At 35.6% G+C, this 21,875-nt stretch overlaps 1 protein-coding gene across 1 annotated transcript in view; it reads left to right on the top strand.

Moving 5' to 3' along the window:
• The window catches only part of STK31 (serine/threonine kinase 31), a 67,298-nt gene that overhangs the window by 38,773 nt on the left and 6,650 nt on the right, over window positions 1-21,875 (top strand). The window contains exons 16-23 of the mRNA XM_051961202.1: window positions 932-1,033; window positions 2,300-2,380; window positions 3,672-3,797; window positions 5,589-5,714; window positions 5,911-5,997; window positions 7,849-7,998; window positions 11,594-11,719; window positions 18,044-18,112. Coding sequence (XP_051817162.1) covers window positions 932-1,033; window positions 2,300-2,380; window positions 3,672-3,797; window positions 5,589-5,714; window positions 5,911-5,997; window positions 7,849-7,998; window positions 11,594-11,719; window positions 18,044-18,112 — 867 coding nt within the window. The remainder of the gene's footprint in view (window positions 1-931; window positions 1,034-2,299; window positions 2,381-3,671; window positions 3,798-5,588; window positions 5,715-5,910; window positions 5,998-7,848; window positions 7,999-11,593; window positions 11,720-18,043; window positions 18,113-21,875) is intronic.

Raw genomic sequence — 21,875 nt, forward strand, 5'->3', positions numbered from 1 at the left:
TTCCACTTCCATTGTGTTTTCCCCTTGGGTTAATTTACCTTGTTTGTGGAAAATGAAAGGCTTAAACCAGAACTTAATTTTTTTTCTTGTTATGATTGTTATTGAGTTGCACTTGACTTTAGAATAGAATGAGACTGTGGAGAGGGCAAAGGGTGGGAAGAGCATTTCTTTAGTGCTTACTCTGTGTAAGGTGCTTTACAAACATGATCTCATTGGATCCTCACAGCCTCCCTCAGTTGAGGCAACTGATGGGCACAATAAATGTCTAAGTCTGGGTTTGAACTTGGGTCTTTCTAATGCTAGTGCTTGGGTTTTTGGGCACTGTGGTATCACCTCTCTCTGTTTAAGCATGGAAGCTTTATTTGCCATCTCTTTTGGCTCAAGGCAGGGGGAGAGAAGGAACATTCCTAAATAATTTCTGTGGAATAATAGAGCTTAAAGCAGTCTGATTGTGATATTCCTGGTGTATAGACTTTTCCTTTTAAGTTTTATGTTCCTTCATCTGTCCCTATATACTCTTGAAGGTTTTCTTCTTTTTTAAATATTTTATTTTCCCCAGTTACATGTAAAATAATTTTTAAAAATTTGTTTTTAAAACTTTGAGTTTCAGATTCTCCCTTCCTTTCTTCCTTCCCAATTAAGATGACACATGTGAAGTTAAACAAAACATATTGTAAAAGTTATGTTGTGAAAGAAAACATAGATTTCTCTCTCCCACAAAAACCCCCTCAAAAAAGCGTGCTTCAATCTGTATTCAGACACAATCAGTTCTTTCTATGGGTATGGATAACATTTTTTTATCTTAATCTGGTTATATGAAAAAGAACTGAATGATAATAATAATTATGCTTGTTTTGTGTTAGCATTTTAGGAAATTACCTCAATTTTCTCTAAGAAACATATATAACAGTTTTGATTCCTCTTATTATAGGCTGATGACTGTAATGAACCTGAAATTGAAAAAATAAAAGAAGAAATCACTCAGTTACGTCATCGTGTCTTTGAGAAAATTTACCATGAGCAGGAGGAATATGTAAGTTTTTGACTAGGTCTGTATTGAGAATTAGCTTCTAAGAACTGGCTTCCAGGCTGCTGGGCACTGGGGTGCCACAGAGAGTCCCATGGGTTTGATTTCTAGACCTCAACTACCTTCTTGTCACGTGGAGTGTTTTTCTTATCTAAAATGGGCATGGTTAAACCTTTTCTTTTGTCCCTTGGATTCTGGGAAGACAAAGGAGGTCAAAGGAAAAGTATCATAGCCTTTACATCATGTATTGTAAATGCAGGATTTACTTGTATCACTGAGGAATTTATTTATTTATATTATTTTTTATTATAACTTTTTATTGACAGAATCCATGCCTGAGTAATTTTTTACAATATCATCCCTTGCACTCACTTCTGTTCTTTTCCTTTCCCTCCCTCCACCCTCTCCTCTGAATGGCAAGCAGTCTTATACATGTTAAATATGTTATAATATATCCTAGATACAATATATGTGTGCAGAACCGAACAGTTCTCTTGTTTCACAGAAAGAATTGAATTCAGAAGGTAAAAATAACTTGGGAAGAAAAACAAAAATGCAAACAGTTTATATTCATTTCCCAGTGTTCCTTCTCTGGGTGTAGCTGATTCTGTCCATCATTGATCAATTGGAACTGAGTTAGATCTTCTCTTTGTTGAAGAAATCCACTTCCATCAGAATACATTGAGGAATTTATTTTTAACTTAAGTAACAGTGTTGGCCCTCCTTCCAGGGACTGAACAAGGATTCAGAACATTTCAGAAAAATGAGAGGAGTTTTGATTAGAATTTCGTTAGTTTACATATTGACTTCAGTAGCTTTGTCATAATTTACATGTAGGTTATGATGTTTCTGTCATATGGAACAATCTGTGCCAATAAGCAATTTTAAAACAACTCAATACACAATAAATATTGAAGTTTTTATTTCTATTTTGGGTTTTGGATTGGGGCTTTTAAAACTGGGCTGTTCCTGTACATCTACATATAAAGGCTTCCCCAAGAAAGCAGAGGAGGGTTTTTTCACTTGTAAAAGTTGGATCTAGACAAAGAATATTCATTGAGTCAAGGACAATGGACATTCATTTTAAATTTCTATTCTAATATTTCTTTAAATAAAAGTCTGAAATGAGTTACTGAAAAATTTTTGGTCATATACATAATTAAAATCAAACTTTTGAAATGGAGGTAGACAGTAGAATTGGTATCTCTGAAAAGAAATACTGAATAATTAAAATGTATTTTCTCAAATAGTGACTAGTTGTTTTAATTTCAGGAGAAACTAACTAGTTTGGTGCAGAAGTGGTTCCCTGAGCTACCTCTTCTTCACCCAGAAGCAGGAATACTTAAATACATGGTAAGTTTTGGTGACTGTAAAATATGAAGAAAATGTCCAGAAAAACGAAAGTTCTTGGTACCTTAAATTTTCACCGCAAAAAAAGAAAAGTTTCACTTAGCAGTTGTTGGGTTCCCTATAATCAAGCTTCTTAAATAAGGTGGCAGCATGATAGTAGTTTCCCTGCCTTTGTTCCTTGCCTGACCCAGTCTGGGGGAGAGGGGACTCTGCTGCCAGGCTCATCAGAATGCAGCAGTGCCAGCCCAAGTGCCCCCTGCCCAGGGAGTTAAGGCAGACCTTGGTCCCTTGGTTAAACTAGGGGAGGAGCTGGATGACATGGGGAGAAGTTCCTCAGTAAAAGTAGTTTCCTTTTTGCTTTCTTTGTAGCCAGCCAGGTAGATGGAATAGATATCTCTGAGGGAGTTAGAGGTTGATGGGTGACTGAGGGAGTGGCAAGCTTTAGAGTTGCTGTTTGGCCTTACTCATCCCCTTGGTGCACCGGTGTCTATATGATGGACATTTAATTTTAGTTATTTATTCAACAACTGCTTACCAGGTACCTAATAATGTATTAGGTTATGTTAGGTAATAGGGAATAGAGAGAGAAAGCCATCCTTTGGATAAAGGGACTTATCCTTTTACTAGGAAGATAGCAAGATGTACAAAGAGCAGTTAATAAGATATACAAACCAAGTTGATCCATAGTAAATGTCAGTTCAGGGCAGGCTTCCTTTGGGAAGTGGCATTTGAGCTGAGCTTTGGAGGAAAAGTAGGATTCTTCAAGTGAAAAGGCAGAGGAAGAGCATTCCAGGCATGGATTGGCATGAAGCAATGGAACAGCAATATGACTAGTCTGGCTGAACTGAAGAGTGCCAGCAAGAGCGTGAGCTGTACTAAGCCTGGAAAGGCAAGTGAGAGCCATATTTTAAAGAATTTGTGGCGATTTTAGGAACAATGGGCTGTCACTGACACTTCTGGAAAAGGGGAGGAAGATGGCCTTTTCCCTCCAGCTTTAGGCGAGGCACTTAGGCAGCTCAAGGGAGAAGGGAGTAAAGAAGCAAGCTGGAGAAGCGACCCATGCTTCAGTGCAGGGATTCTGGGACATGAGACAGACAGCAAAGCTTTGGAGAACATGATCTTAACCAACCCTGCAGCTGGAGTCATTTGCTACAAAAGACATTTCTGCACCAACCAATAAGAGATAACAAAAGACCCTTTAGAGGTGCAGGAAAGGGCAGGAAATCTTGATTTTGTATAGTGCTTTGTCTGTATAACTTTGGTTAATGATAAGAAATCCACATGTGTTACTCAGAACTCGGGAGGAATTTTGACTGTTAGCCTGGAACGGGACCTTTTGGATGCTGAGCCCATGAAAGAGCTTAGCAGCAAGCGTCCTTTGGTGTGTTCTGAAGTGGATGGGCAGAAAGTTCTTCTGAAGGTCAGTCTTGGTTCTTGTGGCAAATAGAGGCTTGCAGGATTAAATTGGGGTGGGGGCTCCTTTTAAACAACCTAAAAATAATAAAGGTTCTCCTTGGCAGAATATGTTTATAATTAACTAATATAATTATTAACTAATAATTATCCTTTCCTGCTACATTCTCTTAAGGGACAGCCACTGATGGAATGATTGTTTTTTCCTTAGCCAACCAATGTTTTTATTTTTCCTTTTTTTCCTTCATATTCTATTCTTGGTGACTCCTGTGAATCAAAGTTCCTGCTTTTCTTACTGTTAGGCTTAAATAAGATTATTGTTAAAACATTGTACTGCTGGACTTTCTCTTTTGTTCCTGGAAGTACATGATACAGCATCAGATAAAACTAAATAAACATTTTAAAGAAATTATAATTAAGTATTTGTATATTTGAAAATAAGGTGTTTTGCAATGTAACTTTCTTTACTCAAAGAGGAGCACTGCAGTCTTTAGTATGACATTTAATATTGTAATTTTTAGAACGATAATAGAAATTTAATGTTTTACATGTCAGTCAACAAGCATTTATTAAGGGCCTACTATGTGCCATTGTCATCCCATTTGATTCTCACAACAGTCAGGTGAGGTAGGTGATTCTAATTTCTTTTTTTCTTTGTTGTTTTTAAGAGTCATTATTGATGTCCTTTGGTTTTTTCCTCCTCGTCATCTCATGTTAGTGAATATTTTTCAAAGCAAAAAAGGAGGAAAAAAAATCTGAAAATATGTGCCATGTGGACTTCTCACCTCTGCAAAAGATGGGATGGAATTACCATGTTATTATATCTCTTCTTTTGACCTATGCTTGTTCTCTGCCAAGTTTGCCAATATTTAGTTTTGAATTTTTTGTCATTCTTTCCATCTGCTTTGTTGTGGTCTTTTGTGTCTGTGGTTTTCTTGGCTCTGCCAAATTCACTGTGCATCTGTTTATGTAGATGTTTCCATGCTTTTATGTCTTTATTATCACACATATTATTATTACATTCAGGGACCACAGTATATTTAACTATTCCCAAGCTGATGGGCATCTACTTGGTTTCCAGTTCTTTGCTCTCATAAAAAGTGCTGTTCTCAATGTTTTGTTGTGTGTGTGGACTTTCTTTTTGTCATTGACCTCTTTGGGGAATAAGCCTAGTAATGGAATCTTTGGTTCATAGGATATGGTTTAATTACTTTATAATTCCAAATTGCTTTCCAGAATGGTTGTACCACTTCACAGCTCTGCTGACTGCCTTAGTGCTTATCTTCCCACCACTCCTCCAGCGGTTGACCTTCCCAACCTTTGGCATCTTGACTCATTTTTAGGGTGTGAGGTGAAGCCTTGGGTCATTTTGGTTTGTGTTTCTCTTATTATTAGTGATGTGGAACGTTCTTTCAGCTGTTCATAATTTAAAATTCTTTTGAGAACTGTTTGTTAATATCCTTTGACTACTTACCTGTTGGGAATGAAAGGCTTTTGATCTTAGATATTTTTTGTTAATCGTTCATATATCTTGGATATGAAATCTGTGTCAAAACATCATGATACAAAGTGTTTTAAAAAAAACCTTTGTGATGCTAATAATATTATCCAGATTTTATAGCTAAGGAAACTGAAGCGTGGGCCAGTGAAATGACCTGACCATGGTGACCCCTGGTCCTTCCCCTCACCGTTAGCACTTCTTAGTAGTAAGTAGCAGAATGGCGTGGACGGTGGCTTTGTGGTGCCCAGGCCAGCCACTTCCCTGCCAGGCCACAGGAGCCTTGTCTCTTGGCTCTAGGGCTATTCTGTGGATATGGATACGGAGGCCACAGTGATCCAGAGAGCAGCCCGCTACCACAAGGCTTGGCGAGAATCCAAGGAAGAGTCGGGATTGTTGCCCTTGATGTTCCTCTTTCTGTGTAAGGTAAAGTGCAGCTTTTTCAAGTTCAATTCTTGAAACTGAGGAAAGATTTTTCTGTAGCATAAATGGACTGTTTCAGATTTCAGTGGAAACAATTACTCCTTTTAACATGCTAGAAAGTCAATTATTTACTGTAAAAATTGTGTTAGTCTCGTTGTCACTCTTGAGTCATGTTGTCTCTCCTTCTTTTTGCTCTTAGTCTGACCCTCTGGCATATCTGATGGTCCCCTATTACCCTAGGGCAAGTCTGAGTGCTGTTCAGGCCAGCACGCCTTTGTCCGCAGAAGTAAGTAGTGGAGCTGTGGGCTTTGACGCCTTAACTGTGAAGCTTACAAAACCTTTCTCTTGTAAGGAATGCTGTCTTTCTCAAAATTCCCAGTTTTCAACAAAGGTCTTATAAGGAACGTGAGAGAGGATCCTCCAGTAACATGCATTTCTTAAATCCTTTTGCTTACTTCCATGGATATTACACTGAGCCTTGTGTATGTGATACCAGGCTTATGGGTCTATGCTACCAGGCAGTGCAACATGATTTATTGATACTATATCCTGTTCTGATTTTTTTTGTCCTGTTTATTTACTTAGAATGTGGAGGCTATTTTTCTACAGTTGTAGGTAATTTGTATATTCTAATTCATGCATCACTTTGTATGCCTTTTTATAGTTCATATTTTAGTGATGCAATAGTATTTGATTATACTAGTATGCCACCACAGCTTTATCTAATGTTCATCATATAGGGAGTTTCCACCTATATGGAATATTTCTGAGCAGAAGTCTTTTACTTATTTGGTGTTATTGTTCAGTTGTTTTGGTCATGTCTAACTCTTCATTACCCCATTTGGGATTTTCTTGGCAAAGTGTTTGCCAAGTTTGGTTGGCCATTTCCTTCTCCAGCTCATTTTACAGATGTGAAAACTGAGGCAAACAGAGTGATGTGACTTGCCCAGAATCACACAGCTAGTAACTATATCTGAAGTGAGATTTGAACTCTGGGCTTCCTGGTTCCAGGCCCAGCGCTCTATCCACTGAGTCACCTAGCTGTCTCCTTTTACATATAAGTCTATAGATTCATTTTTAATAATATCCTTGAGCTAGAGTCCTAGTAGTCAAATACAAGTATACAGGTATTGTTTTTTTATTATTAACTGTATTGCTATCTTCCTCCCTTCAAATCCAAATTTACCAGTAGTGGAATAGAGCGTCTTTTTCCTCTTAATCTCTATACATATTGAATGTCATTGTTTTTTAGAGCTTGGAGGCCAATTTGCTAGGTGTTTGGTGTTTTTAATTTGCATTTTCTATTTGTTAGAGTTTGAATAGCATTTCAAGTAGTTATTAATAATTTGTACATTTTCCTTTGAAAATTACCTGCTTTGTCTATTTTAATCATTTTTTCCATTTGGGGAATGGTAATTATTCTTTTGATCCTGAATGTCAGATATTTAACAGATAATATATATATGCGTGTGTGTGTGTGTGTGTGTGTGTGTGTGTGTGTGTGTGTGTGTATAAAATCTCAGGTATTTATTTGAAGTTTTTCCCCCTAACCTGTTCTTTTTTTTTTCTTTAAACATTACCTTTTACCTTAGAAAATTTTTTTTCTTTTGGTAGTTACAGCCATCCATTTTTTCCTATAATTTCTTCCATTTTATAATTTTTTTTCTCTATCATAGAGAATAAATTTTTCCACTTTTTTTCCTACTTTAAAACATTGTGTTAATGGATCCAATTGGATTTTAATTTAGAGCATGAAGTATGACTTCAGTCTTTCTATTATTTAGTATATTCCACTCTTTTTTTCTCATAATATCAATTTATGTTTGAGCTTTTAAAATAATTATCATTAAAATGATAACTAAATGGAGTGTCTATAAAGGAACTTTGGGTAGTTTGTTATTTTAGAAAATTAGGAAAATGTAAACTCTTTAATTTTAAACCTAGAACTTCATCTGGTCTTAATTGATTCTTTTTCTTTATTCTGATTAGTTGCTATTTGAGAACATCATGAATTTTTTGGGGGGGAGGGAGGGAATTTCTTTATGGGAAATTGAGTCTCTGATACGATGAGAGAAGGACCAGGAGCAGAATAAGTTGACCATTTTAAAATTTTTCTTTGTGTGTTGTTAAACTTTAGGAAGCTTTAAAGGTCATGAAGGGTGTTGCGCATGGCCTTCATACATTGCATAAAGCTAATATCATCCATGGATCGCTGCATCACAACAACATTTTTGTCTTGAACCGAGAACGAGGAATTGTGGGAGATTTTGACTTCACCAAATCTGTGGTAAAAAAGTCTAGTGTTGGGGTTGGTTCTTTGAATTACTTTAAATGTGAGTACTCTTTTATCAGCAGATAGTCCTGAACTTAGATGTACATTTAAAACACAGACTCATGTACTTTGGGCTAAGGTATGTGTCAAGCTTTGTTTGGTTTGCTGTCTCCCTATTATGAGTTAACCTGCTTCTGAGTTAGGAGTGGGTAGAATGGAGGGGTAAGTAGTGTTTGTAGACAGATCCGTAAATGATTGATTGCTCTATAACTAGTAATTATGCTTATGTAGCCTTGATGCCATTCGGTCATCAAGCATTTATTCGGGCCTGCTACGTGTGTTCCAAGGATACAAATATAGTCAAATATGTTAGCTGAGTATCATTGTAATTAAGAACTTTTTATTGAAAAATTACTCATGTGTCATACTATGCTAGTTTTTGGTAAGATTTCCTAGCACTATGGAAGTCAAGGACATGATGAATAAAGTCAGTTTTTCAGGTGAGGCTTGTATGCAAAGTACTCTGCTGGATGTCAGGAGTACAAGAAAGAAATTAGACCATTCCTGTCTTTCAGAAGCTTAGATCCTCTTGGAGGGCTGCAACCACACATAGTACATAATACAGTAGAGGGGAGTAAAGGGGACAAAGGGAAGATTGAGCCCAAGGCACTTTGGATTTTAGGGAGAGCAGTAGAGTGTTAGCTGTCTGCCTTGTCTCCAGGAAAGCCTCACAGAAGTGGGACACGGCTTGTAGGAATGTACAGAAGTAGAAGACTCGCATTGTTTGACTGCCTAACAGCTCTTGGTGATTGTCCCAAAGTTACCCATTCCCAATAAGTCCTGAATTAATGATGATATTTTTCAGTTGGAGAAATTTATGGCTTCACTTGGTTGTCTGTTTAGCAGAGCAAACCATCTATAGAAACATAACTAATCATAATCAGCTGAGAATGTGGAGGTGCTTCTCTAGGGTTGTCATATCAGTACTTGGTTGAAGTGTTCATTTGCAAAAAGTACAAGCAAAAATATTTCCTCTTGTGCATATGGATTGTAGTGGCAGCTAGTTTTCATGTAGTTACTCTCAAATCATAATGTCTGTTATAAAGCCAGAGAGATATTTTTATACTGTATTACACAAAATGAATAAATCAAAATCTATCTGGTTTTCTGATCAAATGCCAGATTATGCAAAAGGATGATATAAAACAGATTTGTTCATTTGTTCAATTTAGCAGGTTAACATTACATGAAAATCAAGGGTACCTCACAATTTGAGTTATGAATTTTAAATAAAAATGTATGGGCTCAGTTTGGGCTAGTTATGGACAGTAAATGCTAAATACTGAAAAAAAAATTGTACTCTAATGACAGACCCACCTAAAAATCTCTTCCTTATGGTCCCTTTCACAGGGATGCCTGAAATGGTTCAAAGGAAAATGATCTAAAGCACTTTTTCCTTGTATGCTTAAAGCCATTTCATTGTATGTTAGTGCATCTACTCACAGAGGCCGACTGGGGCTGGGAGTGTAAGTTAGGTTTTCCATGCAGCCATATAGAAAAGGATGAAAGAAAAAGGATGTGGTCAGAGGGGAGTCGTTTTGGTTGGGAAGGAGAGGGTAGTCTGTGTTTTTCTATCATTAGCTAGATAAGGTCGCTATCCCAATTTTTTTTTAAACAATTGCGTTTTCTTTATGATGGTTGCATTTTTCCTTTCAAACTCATGAGGTGTAGGCAGCCAAGGTGTTATCAGATACAGAGAATAGCAGAGCAGTTACACAGCTGATCCCTTTCAGATCCCTCCAGCATTTCAGAGAATTCTACAAGTGCAGCTTTGAAAAGAGCCTTAACTTCCAAACCTTATCTTTCAATTCTTCCCCCTTCCCCATAGTGTGCCAAGAAAGTGGTCATGAAGTTCTCAGAGGAGGGGCAAGGCCCTTCTGCTGGAAGGCCTGTGCCATTTGGAGCAGCTCTACCTTGTAGCCACATCCTCCTAACATGAAGCTTCAGCTGGCCTCTGGTGGGCCAAGGGAATGGGCTAGCAACTCTTCAGCATGGGGCAGCCTTTTTATACTGGAACATTCCCCCACAGTCTATTTTTTTAAGGCTAATAAACATGCTCATTTTCTTTCCCTGATCCTAATCACAGCCCTTTACCAGTCTGGTTGCCCTCTTTTGGACATTCTGGTCAGTCTTCTAATAAGCTGTGCTTCCTAAGACTTAATGCAGTTCTTCAAATGAGGGCTGATGAGGGCAATGATTCCTTACCCACTTCTGAAAACTATTTGTGTCTTAAATCCTGTCTCCTGAGTTCAGATCTTGTGCTTTTCACTCTGTTATACATCTGCCTTTTTAATGGAGTAATTTTTACTTCTGTTTTCAGTGCTGTGTATTTAGTAGGTAGTGTGGAAACAACTTTTTTAAATGATCAGCTTTTTAACTTGAAGTTAACTTGATAGTGGGTAGGATATTCTGCCTTCATTTTGATTTTCATTGAAAACCTCAGATTTTTGAAAAAAAAATTACTTTCTTTGCTTTAACCTTTCCAGAGGGTGGAAGTGATTTTTAACAGTTCATAGTAGAATTTACCCTGATTCATGGGAGCTTAGAAGAAGAACCTCCACCTTGAGTCTAGCTATACCCATGTGTCGCTGTAGCGTGCCTGAAGTAATGACTAACTAGATAAACTATAGAAAGTAAGGCTAGTCAGTCTTAGGGGGGCACAAGAAGTCTGAGTTATGTTCGTTTATTTGACAAAGATGACATTTCATTTTCTAAGTATACATGATAGTAAATTAATAGATTTTTTTACTTCATTGATCAAGTGAGATCACACATCACATAGTTGCAAATCTTATAGCACTGTATAAAAGCAGGTTATGATTATTAGTAGTAGTTATATGAAATTTGATTGCTCAATATGTTTAAAAATAGCTTCTCTAGTTCATGTCAAATGTACCTTCTGTGATAACTGTTTCTATTTGTATTCCCTATCAGCTCTTTAGATCATAGCACCAAAAACTTCAATCTAATTATGTTGTTCAAATTATCAAAAATTTCAAAATTAGATTAATGATTTGGATTAAAAATAATAGATATTTTTAGTAGAGGTAGAACTCGAGGTGCTGTCAATATTTATTATTTGTACTTATTCCATCAGGGTAAGGGAACTCCCTCCTTCCCCTCCATTTCTTCAGTATCTGGTCTCTGGGCCCTGAGAGGGAACTCATTTGGGCTAGGGTGGAGGGATGATCCTGTTTTATCCCTTAATACCAAAGGCCTCTCTTAAGTTTGATAGAAAATAAAATTTCAACTTAAATATTTGAATGAGTCAACAAATACTGTTAACAGTGAATATATATCTGAAACTTAGTTTGAACTTAGTCATCATTGATGAGTTCTTAATTTTATGGGACTGATTTAAAGATTAAGTAATCAAAAGGGTTTTTTAAGAGAAAAAAATTAAAATGTCATTTCCGAGTACAAGAAGAAGGAATGCAGAAAGTCTGAAGGGAGCTTGAAAAATACATTGCTAGATGAGTGGAAAGTGTTGAGTGAAAAGGAACTTTAAATTTATATGGCTTTAAAAATGTGTGCCTTGTCTTCTGTGCAGAGCCAGCGTACTGCTATGAATTCCATGGTGCTTGGTGGCTTGAACCTAATGTCACCGGAATTGAAAGTGGGACAGCCAGCTACTCCATCTTCAGACTTGTATGCTTATGGCTGTCTTTTGTTGTGGGTATGTTGTTTCTTACTGAAATCTTGACTGATGCCAGTTTTTCATATGTAAATATTTAGTGGCAATCTGCAAGGTGCTTTATTTTTGCAAGTTGGTTTTTCTTCCAATATTGTTCTGCTGTAAAATTCCTTCTTGAACCTGAGGGAGAAAATTCTGGGGTTTCTGCTGGAAAATGAGTTTTTCTAAGTGACCTTGTTGCTTTCTGTCTCTTTTTCTTGCCCCCATCCTTCTTTCTCCTGCTGTCTCCTTCAGTACAGTACATGCTATCACTTGACCTTTCTTTTCACAGAGTAGTCATTACAACAAGAGGTTCCTCTGGTTGGGTTCACCTGTGACCAGAATTGGCCAAGACCCTCCTCCCTATGGAGCCACTGATGGGGGGGCCTTTCTGCCAGGGCTTTCTGGAATCAGATTTTCAATTCCACTCCCTTGGCTTAAGTCTTCTCTCCTTGTTAAATGGAAAGAATGTCAGAAAAAAATGCTCAGCCTTTACGTCTTTCAAAAGCAAGCGCAACTGGAGCTGCTTGGTTTGAGGTGCTTCTTCTCTAAAAGAAATTTCAGCAGCGTTTGGATGGCCTTCCTGCTTTATGCAGTAATTTGGAATAATGTCCCTTCTGACTCCTTCATGATCTGAGCAGCTGCTGCCCAGATCAGCCGGAGACAAATGTTGGCATGTGCTTGAGAGCTGGCATAAAATGACTTGAGATCCCCTTCTGGAAGCTCTGGTGAGACAGCATCAGCTTTGTACAGCTGACGGGCTCTGGGTCTAACAGCAGGGGACATGTCTCCAGGAGTGGCCTGGCCCCTTCAGGAGCAGGGCTAAAAAGACTTTTGGTTGGTGGTTGTTTTTATGATTTAGTATTAGAAAAGTTGGTTGTTAAAATGTTTTTTCCACAGTTTCTCCTTATAATGATTATGAAGAAGAATTTCATTCTGGTGCTTTTCAGAGTTTTTTTTTTTTTTAAAGATAACATTGAAAATTCTAAGTTTAAATGTAGAATCCTCAGAAATGAATCATAAATTACATATATTACAGCATTACAGTTAAAAATTGCTTTTATTGATTTCTTTTTGCTTAATTTCCTTTTATTTCTCTTGTCTTTCCTCTTAAGACACATTTTTTTTTAAAGAAAAAAGTGAAAAAATTCAGGAAAATTGGGCAATTCATTAGAAAGAGCAGCATTGCAATCTTGAAGAAAGAGAAGCAGCATACATGGAGAAGGGAGGAACCAGAAAAATGTTAAAATAAAGACCATTGTGTTTATTATTTAAACATGGATTATGCAATTCAGAATGAAGGATAAAAGTATGATTCTTCACTCTGGAAGTATAACATAATGTAAACTGAGAATTGGAAATGAACTTTCATTCTAATCTTTCTTGTTTGTTTGTGCCACTTCTTTAAGAGTTCTGTAAATTCACCTAGCATTTTCTCAGTTGATGTTTCATTATTTAAAATGTAAATTATTATTTATTTGTTTCTGTTTTGATTTTTTTTTGTTTTCTTTTCAGTGGAATTTGTTTTTTGTTAAATCTCAACTGCATTTTAGCCTTCGAAATTGCTATAACTCAGTAATAGTTTGATTCTGGAGATATATGTGTATTTGTTGTAATAGTTTGGTTTTGTTAAGGATATGAAGTGTTTTATTTGGAGTGAAAAGAAGAGGGAGAAGGACATTTAAAAATATTGATTTAATATTCTCTAATATAATATTGGCCATCACCAACTGAAGTATTTATTTCCCCTCTTCCCTTCCTTTTTTTTGATTTAAGACAGCTAGTCTTCATAAAGAACATACTAGATTGTCCCATATTTAGACATCTTAAACTCAGCATGTCCAAATCTCATTAGCTTTCTTATTACTGTTGACATTCCACCATCTTCTCAGTTAAGCTGAGTGTTATCTTTGATTCTTCACTCTTGCCTCCTGTGCAATCTGTTGGCAAGTCCCACCATTTCAATGTTATAATAATAGTTAATATTTATACTGTGTTTAAGAGTTTCATAGCTAATATTATTTAGTACTTATTGTGTCAGGCACAGAGCTAAGCACTTTACAATTCTCGTCTTGTTTGATCCTCGCAACGCTCCTGGGAGGTCGGTGCTATGCTCATTCCCATTTTACAGATGAGGACACTGAGGCGAATAAATTAAATGGCTTACCCAAGGTCATATAGACAGCAAATATTTGAGCCTGGATTTCCATTCAGGCCTTCCTGACTCCCTCCACTACACCAGCTGGCTGCCCTTCTTGCACTGGCTTTCTTCTTTGCTCTGTTGTTACCTTATGCCTGCTGGGGCTGTTCCTGCATCAAGTCCATCCTCTCCCCAGCTGCCAAACTAATCTTCCTAACATGCAGGTGTGACCATGTCACCACTCCCTAACATTTTTGCATTTTCTAGCCTAATTTTCTAGTAGATGGTGGGTTTCTAAAAGGAGAGTCTGTTGGAGGATGTTGTGATGTTAACACAGAGCATTTCTCCCCAAAGTTGCAGATATTTGTCTACTAGAGAAATGACTGCTTTCTTTTTGCCTTCCATTTTTTCTTTTACCATCATGTAATTTGACAATTGTTCTGTGGAGTGTAAAGATTGCACCATTGTTAGTAACTCGTCTTAAGAGGGGGGAAAAGAGTAGGGGCCATCTGAGTGCATGCAAGGCCTCCTGCAGTCACAGTGAGTGGGGTGCTGGAGTGCACATCTGACCTCCTCAGAGGATATCTATTGCCCAAACGGAAGCCATTCTTTTGCACCCTGATCTGGGAGGATGCACCCATACATTTAAAAAGTGCTTGTTAAAGACAGTATTCTGAGAGCTGATTCAGCATTCATTCTTTGAACCTCTGGGTCTGATTAATGTGTACATCACAGATTTTCCCCTTGGGTCCATGTTCTAATCAGTGTCTGAGACTCAGAGATGGTAGTACTTGTTTATCAATTTAGTTCTTTTTCTCTTGGCTTCTGTCTCTCAGCTTACTAGCTGCTTTTCCTCCCAAAAAAGGAATTACTTTCAGATTTGATGAAGTGTAATAGTAATGTTCTGAGTAAGCTGTTCTTTAGTTGCCATTCCCTAAATTTGGAGAGTTCACTGAGCAAATAATTCCAGAAGAAGAGATTACAAAACAACATTTACCCTGAAAGAAATTCACTTTGTTAGGAAATATGACATCATAAACTCAGCACTTTTCCTTTTGATATTCTCATAATTCCTTTAAAAAAGAATATTACAAAAACACATCAGCAAACAGCTAACCCATGTTAGCCAAGAGACTCCCAAAAGAGTCTCTTCCATTCCCTGCAGACAGTGAACATAAGCAAGTGCTCACTCTGCTTAAAAGGCGTAATTCCTTCTTTCATTTGTTTAGAAAATGTCACACCTAGATGTTGATGGGTTTCCTGAGCCCTATAAATTAAACCCAAACCTTCTCAGTTTGTGGGCTAGCTAGTGGTGTTTTCATCACTCCTGTTTCTTTGAATTCATTTCAGAAAATTGAATTCTGGCATGTTATATACTTTTTCTGCCAGAGTTCTGTTTGTAGAGAAGGAAATAAATAAAGACTGAATAATGTGAGCCATTATTTAATTTTAAATGTAGGATATTGTGTAGGAGAATTTTGATCTGTGACTTATTTATATGAGTCCTCCCTACATGGATAAAGACTGTAACTTATATATGTCTTACTAAACACTGTCTTTGAGGTGGTGTGATCACAAGGTTCACTCTGCAGGGAACCTCGGGATGAACTTTTCCAAATGTAGGAGAGGTCTTGAATAACTGACCTAGTCCAGCAAATAGCCCAGGAACAGCCTGTTAACAAAGCCTTTTTGGATTTATGAAGTCTTTGCAAGCTCACACTTAAATGTTAGAGACAGCCCAGGGCCACCTGCAGGCCATGATGAGGTAGGCATTGAAATAGGAATAATTAAGATGAGTATCTTAAATGTTGAGAGGCAAGAGAACTTTCAAGTTGGACATAAGATACCACACACAGGTAAAGGTTATTGCTAAAAATATGGATGCACATTTAATTAGTCTCAGGACCTAATGCTGGTTTTCATTACTATGAATGACTGAACTTTATTGATGTACCATGGCAGCTTTTCTATTTACCTTGTATGTAGACACATAAAAACGGAGTACTTATTGACACATAAAAGAATTGGAAGAAAAGTTGATCCTTTTTATCACCTCTTTACTTCAATGTAACTGTGTTGCCTCATCATAGCGGAGTCACTCCCATGTTATCCAGATGTGGAGTTCAAACTGTGGTAGGTTCTACCATGATGAAAATCTTTGAATTGGATCCTGGGAACAGACTTTGCTGCTCATTGCAACAGAATGGGTTAATTCTTTACCCCTGGCAGTCTCTGAAATCATGAAAAATGCCAGATGTTCCTCATTTCTTTGTGACATCTTGGGGTTATCAGAAGATTAGAGGAGGCTGCTCACTTAGTATATCCCTTGGCTCATGATCAGACCATTTCCTTTTCCCTCGTGTGTCCCTATACAGCCTTTATTCCATTCCTTCTAAGTTCCATTATGTATTAAACTCAAAAGACTTTTCATACTGACTTTTTTCTTTTAAAAAAGTTTTTATTGCTATTTTCAGTTTTTTATATCATCATAGGATCTCAAGGATCCCTTTCTTGCTTCCCCTCCCCTTTCATGCTCTGTGCTCCTCCTAGTTAAAAGTTAAAACCATTCCTGCTTGTGAGGCTTTCACAGTCTAAGGCAGGTCTTAAACTTTTTTTCACTCACGACCCCTTTTCGCCTGAGAAATTTTTATGTGATCCTGGGTATGTAGGTCTATAAAATAGGGATACAAATCTGATATTAGACCACAGATTTATTTCAAAATAACTCTTTGTTATACATAATTTTATTATTAAAAACAAAAGCAAATTTGTATATGAATGAAATGGATGTGCTTGTTTTTACATAAAGAATTATATTTTGGTGGAATATTAATAGTGTAGGATGTAGATAATCTTCCAACATTTTTCAGAGTTGATCAATATTTTGATATTTCGTGATCCCAATTGTGCAACCCCAGTTTTAGAAGCTTTTGTCTAATGGACACTGAGCCGAGTATTATTGTGTAGATTATTCTTTAGATTTTGTTCTTTTACTCTGCATCAATTCGTATAATTTTTTACACGTTTCAAATTGTCCTCTTTGAAATTTCTTACAACGCACTAATATCCATTACATTTTTGTTCAGACATTTCCTAATTGATGAGCATTTCCTTAGTTTGTAATCCTTTGCTAAATAAAAGGAACTTCTGTAAGTATTTTTGTGCAATTATATGGATCCCTTTTCTCTTTTTCAGATCTCTTTGGGGTATAGGCTTAGTTAGGGTATTGCTAGGTCACAAGGCACTAGTATTGAGTAACTTTTTGGAGCAGAAGTCCAGAAAGCTTTCCAGAAGGGCTGGACTAGTTCACAGCTCTATTGACCGTGCTAAGGGAGGAGGGGCGTGCGGGGGAGGAATGTACCTGTTTGCTCACAGCTTCCCTCTGTTCCTCATTGTTTGTAATCTACCTTTATTGTCATCTTTGACTGAGGAGATAGATGGAACCTCAGAGTTGCTGTTGTGTATATTTCTCTAATTATTAATGATTTGGAAAACTTTTATAGGATTGTTAGCATCTTGGATTTCTTCCTTTAAGAACTATCTCTTTATCTTTTAGCCATTTATTATTTGGGAAATAGACTCCTATTCATAAATATTTGTATCAGTTACTTGTATAAGTTGGATATTAGGTTTTCTTTTAAGAAACTTACTGCAAAGATTTTTTTTTGGGAGGAGAGCAAAAGATTTTAAAGTTCTTTTTTTATAGTTTTAGAAACTAGTAAGTGTTCTGAGGACAGACTATATTCATCTATTTATTTTATTGGGCTAATAAATGTTTGTAGTCCATAGATAAAAAGTTTATGAAGGTGTGTTAGATGATGGGAAGAGGCTAAGCTGAGAGATTTAAATAGGGATCACCCATAATTGTAGTTAACAGTTTTGTAGAAATAGTGGGATTAAATGTTATAGCAGGAGTGAAATCAACTTGGTAAAGCTGATTATTTTTAGGACAGATCTGGGGGTTTTAGCATAGGGCTGGGAAGGGGGGGAAGTATATTTAAAATATATATATATATATCTGTTGTATTGTGAACTTATGATGCACCTATTATCCAAGAGTCACTATATTTATTTCTCAAAGTAATCTCTTTGTTCTTTTGATATCTGGAAGTGAAGGTAATTAAAGCTTATTCCTGCCTTTAATATTTTTTTAATTCCTAAAGTTATAATGAATATTTATTTTACAGCTTTGTGTTCAGAATCAAGAATTTGAAATAAATGAGGATGGAATTCCTGAAGTAGATGGACTTCATCTGGTATGTAAATTTCTTGTATTTGACTGATTGGGAGCATGTGGAATAATTTTATGCCATTGCTCATATTTAAAATAGGTTAAATGTTTGACCAAAAAAGACTTCTCATTTTAAAGTAAATGTTTTTCTAAATTTAGGAAGAGAGATAAAGAACTTATTATACATTCAATATTATTAAATTTGTATGTAAATTGAAATTGAGTACCAGTTCTGCATTTTTCAGGTAGAAGTTATATTTTCAGTATATTGATCTGTAATCAAATATTGTTTGGTGAGTTTATGGATGGAAAAATTTCTGAAAGGTTTTGTGTTAGACCTTGCAAAGCAATGACTTTACCATAAACTTTTCATTTTCTCACTAGTATATACACTGACACTATAGTTGTTTAGTTTGTAATTATTGTATTACTGTAGGGGTTTTGCTTACTATTTCAAATGAGAGTTTAGTTGTTTGGTATATTTATTATAAGACAAGAAGCTACTACCAATTGATCAAAGGATATGAACAAAACAATTCTCAAAAGAATTGCAATTATTAAGCTTAAGAAAGAATGCTTCAAACCACCAATAAGGGAAATGCAAATCAAAACCTCTACTCTTTTACCTCACACCCAGAGAACTGGCAGTGATGACACTGGTAGTTTGGTGATGTAATTTACCCTTTGAGAGTTATTTGCTTCCATTCTGAATATTGAACATGTCTGACAATTTTTAGGGGATTTAGATTGAATTTGAGGAATTTGACATAGAACATGATAGTTTCTTAGCTATTAAATGGGAGAGGGAAAATCTTGCTTCTTCTACATAAATTATTACCTCCTGTTTTTTTGACTTTTGACCCCATTGGATTTGTTCAGTGTAGTACAAGTAGTGAGTTCTGCTTGTACAGATGAGTTGAAATTGCATAGTAGCATAGAAATATGGAAACATTTTCTATATTGGGGAGGAGAAAAATCATAATCAAGCGAGGATGACTTTGATATGGACTTGTCTTAGAGTGATGATGGCACAAAGCTAATAAATATGCCCTTTGTCATCTGGCATTTGAAGATTTTAAGGAATAATACACTTACCCCTGTGTATGGTAGGGTTGTTTCTCCTTTTCTTGGCAAGAGAGGAATGGAATTGAGTTGACTTAATTGAAGATTGAAGTTGAGAGATTTAGTTTGTGATTGGAATTAGATCTAATTTAATAAAACTGAATCCTGGCAATACAAATTTCACATCTTTTGGGAAATTCAAATTTGGAAGTTTAAAAATGTATTAATACTGAATATTTTTTAATCAATGAATTTGTATTGTTATCTGGTTTTAAAAATTTGCTCTTTGCTTCTTCTCCCAGAAAAATCATCCCTTATAATAGAATTTTAAAAGAGGGGAAAAGAGAATGTTTGTCAAAACTAACCAGCTCATGGAAAAAATCTGATGTTTGCAGTGTTCTATATCACTACATCTCCCTCCTACACCTGCAAAAAAGAGGAAGGGAGAAATATGCCTTTTGATAATTTTTCTTTGAGATCTAGTTTGGTCATTATAATTTTTAAAATATATTTTTAAAAATAATTTTTTATTTTTCACAATTACATGTAAAAACAATTTTTTAAAAGCATTTACATTTTAAAAAATTTTGAATTCTCTTTCTCCCTTTCTACTTCCTCCTTGAAATGGTAAGCAATCTAATATTGGTTATATATGTCCAATCATGTAAAACATATTTTCAAGTTGGTAATTTTGTAGAAGAAAACTCGAAGCAAAAGAAAGTGAGAAACACAGTATGCTTTGATCTGTATTCAGTTGGTCATTATAATTGTACAGCATTTATTTTTAGGCTTTCCCCCATTTACATTGTTCTAGTCCTGCTTCTGCTTACTTTACTTTGTGTTAATTCCTTAAAATCTTTTAATGCATCTCTGTATTTATCATATTCATTGTTTCTTATACCATGGGACTATTACATTGCATTCATGTACCAAGCTTGTTTGGTCAGTCCTCAATCTGTAAGAATCTCTTGTTTCAGATCACATCCATGTTCATTGTGGTATATGGTATAAGATATTTCTCTAGATCAAATTTCTGCCCCACTGATTTGTAGTTTTCTCATCAAATTCTGTCAATTAAAAACTTCTTTCTTAGGGAATATTTTGATTATTTATATTTGGTTATAATACACCAGGTTGCTCAATTGAATTCTAGTCTTTATTCTGTTTTCCTACTTTTTAAAAAATAGTACTAATGCTTTAATTTTTTTTTGAGATTAGAGGTGTTAATCTTAGCTCTTCCCCATTTCTACTTTTAAAATAATTTCTACTGAGATTTTAGATTTTATCGTTCTGACATATTTAATATTTTGTCTAGTTTTGTTAAAGTATATTCTTGGTTTGTTTAATAGGGCAGTAATTCTATAAAGTTGTTTAAGTAATATTTAATTTTGACTTATATTGGCCTGGCCAATTCATGAGCACTGAACTTCAGTTATTTATATTCTGAATTCTTTAAGAATCATTTTATAATTGTATCCATATAGCTATTGAGTACGCTCTGGTAGATTGACTGCTGGATACTTTTTGCCTTTTTTATAGTTACTTTGTTTAATTTCCCTCTGATTTTAATTTTTTTAATATAAGGAAATGTAAAGAAAAAAGTCAATGTTTAGTTAAAGGATATTCTAAGAACTTTATTATTCAGACTTTTTTTTTTAACCTTCCATCAGGTTCCCTATCTTGTGAATCATGTGTGGAGGTACAAAGATTTTGAAGTTTTGAAATAGGTTGACATAAAGAAAAAAAAGTTGACAGGCATTGTAAGAATGTACTATATTTTTAGCAAAGCTTTTTGATTCTGTGTATGCAACATGAATTTAGCATCTATACCTTCTTCTTTGTTCTTATAACCATCCCCCAACAGATCCATATCATCATTCTCTGCACTAGCATTCTCAGCCCAAGTTTTCTTTCCTCTCTTTGTCTAGAGCTTTTTCTTCCTGCTACAAAAACTTCTCCTTAAAAAACTCTCCACATAGTTTTATTATTGATATGATCAATTATCAGAAATCATGGTTTTCTCAATAAATACAGAAAAAGCATTTGACAAAATACAATACCCACTCCTAATAAAAACATTAGAGAGCATAGGAATAAATGGAATTTTCCTTAAAATGATAACTAGCATCTGTCTAAAAATCATTAGCAAGCATTATCTATAATGAGGATAAGCTAGAAACATTCTCGGTAAGATCGGGGTGAACAAGGTTGCCCATTATCACCACTATTATTCAGTATCATACTAGAAATGTTAGCTTTGGCAATAAGAAGAAAAAGAAATTAAAGGAATTAGAGTAGGTAATGAGGAAATGAAACTATCACTCTTTGTGTGTGATATTATGGTATATTTAAAGAATCAACTTAAAAACTACCACAAACAACTTTAGCAAAATTACAGGATATAAAATAAGCCTATGTAAACATCAACATTTTTATATGTTACCACCAAAGCCCAGCAGCAAGAGATAGAAAGAGAAATCCCATTTAAAATAATTGTACACAATATAAAATCTTTGGGAGTCTGCCTCCCAAGACAGCCAGGAAGTATATGAACACAATTATAAAACACTTTGCACACAAATAAAGTTAGATTTAAACAACTGGAATAATATCAATTACTCATGGGTAGGTCTAGTTAATATAAGAAAAGTGACAATTCTACTTAAATTTATTTGAATAGTGCTATGTCAAACTGCCAAAAAACTACTTTATAGAGCTAGAAAAAA

Source organism: Antechinus flavipes, chromosome 5 (genome assembly GCF_016432865.1).
Source record: "Antechinus flavipes isolate AdamAnt ecotype Samford, QLD, Australia chromosome 5, AdamAnt_v2, whole genome shotgun sequence".
Lineage (NCBI taxonomy): Eukaryota > Metazoa > Chordata > Mammalia > Dasyuromorphia > Dasyuridae > Antechinus > Antechinus flavipes.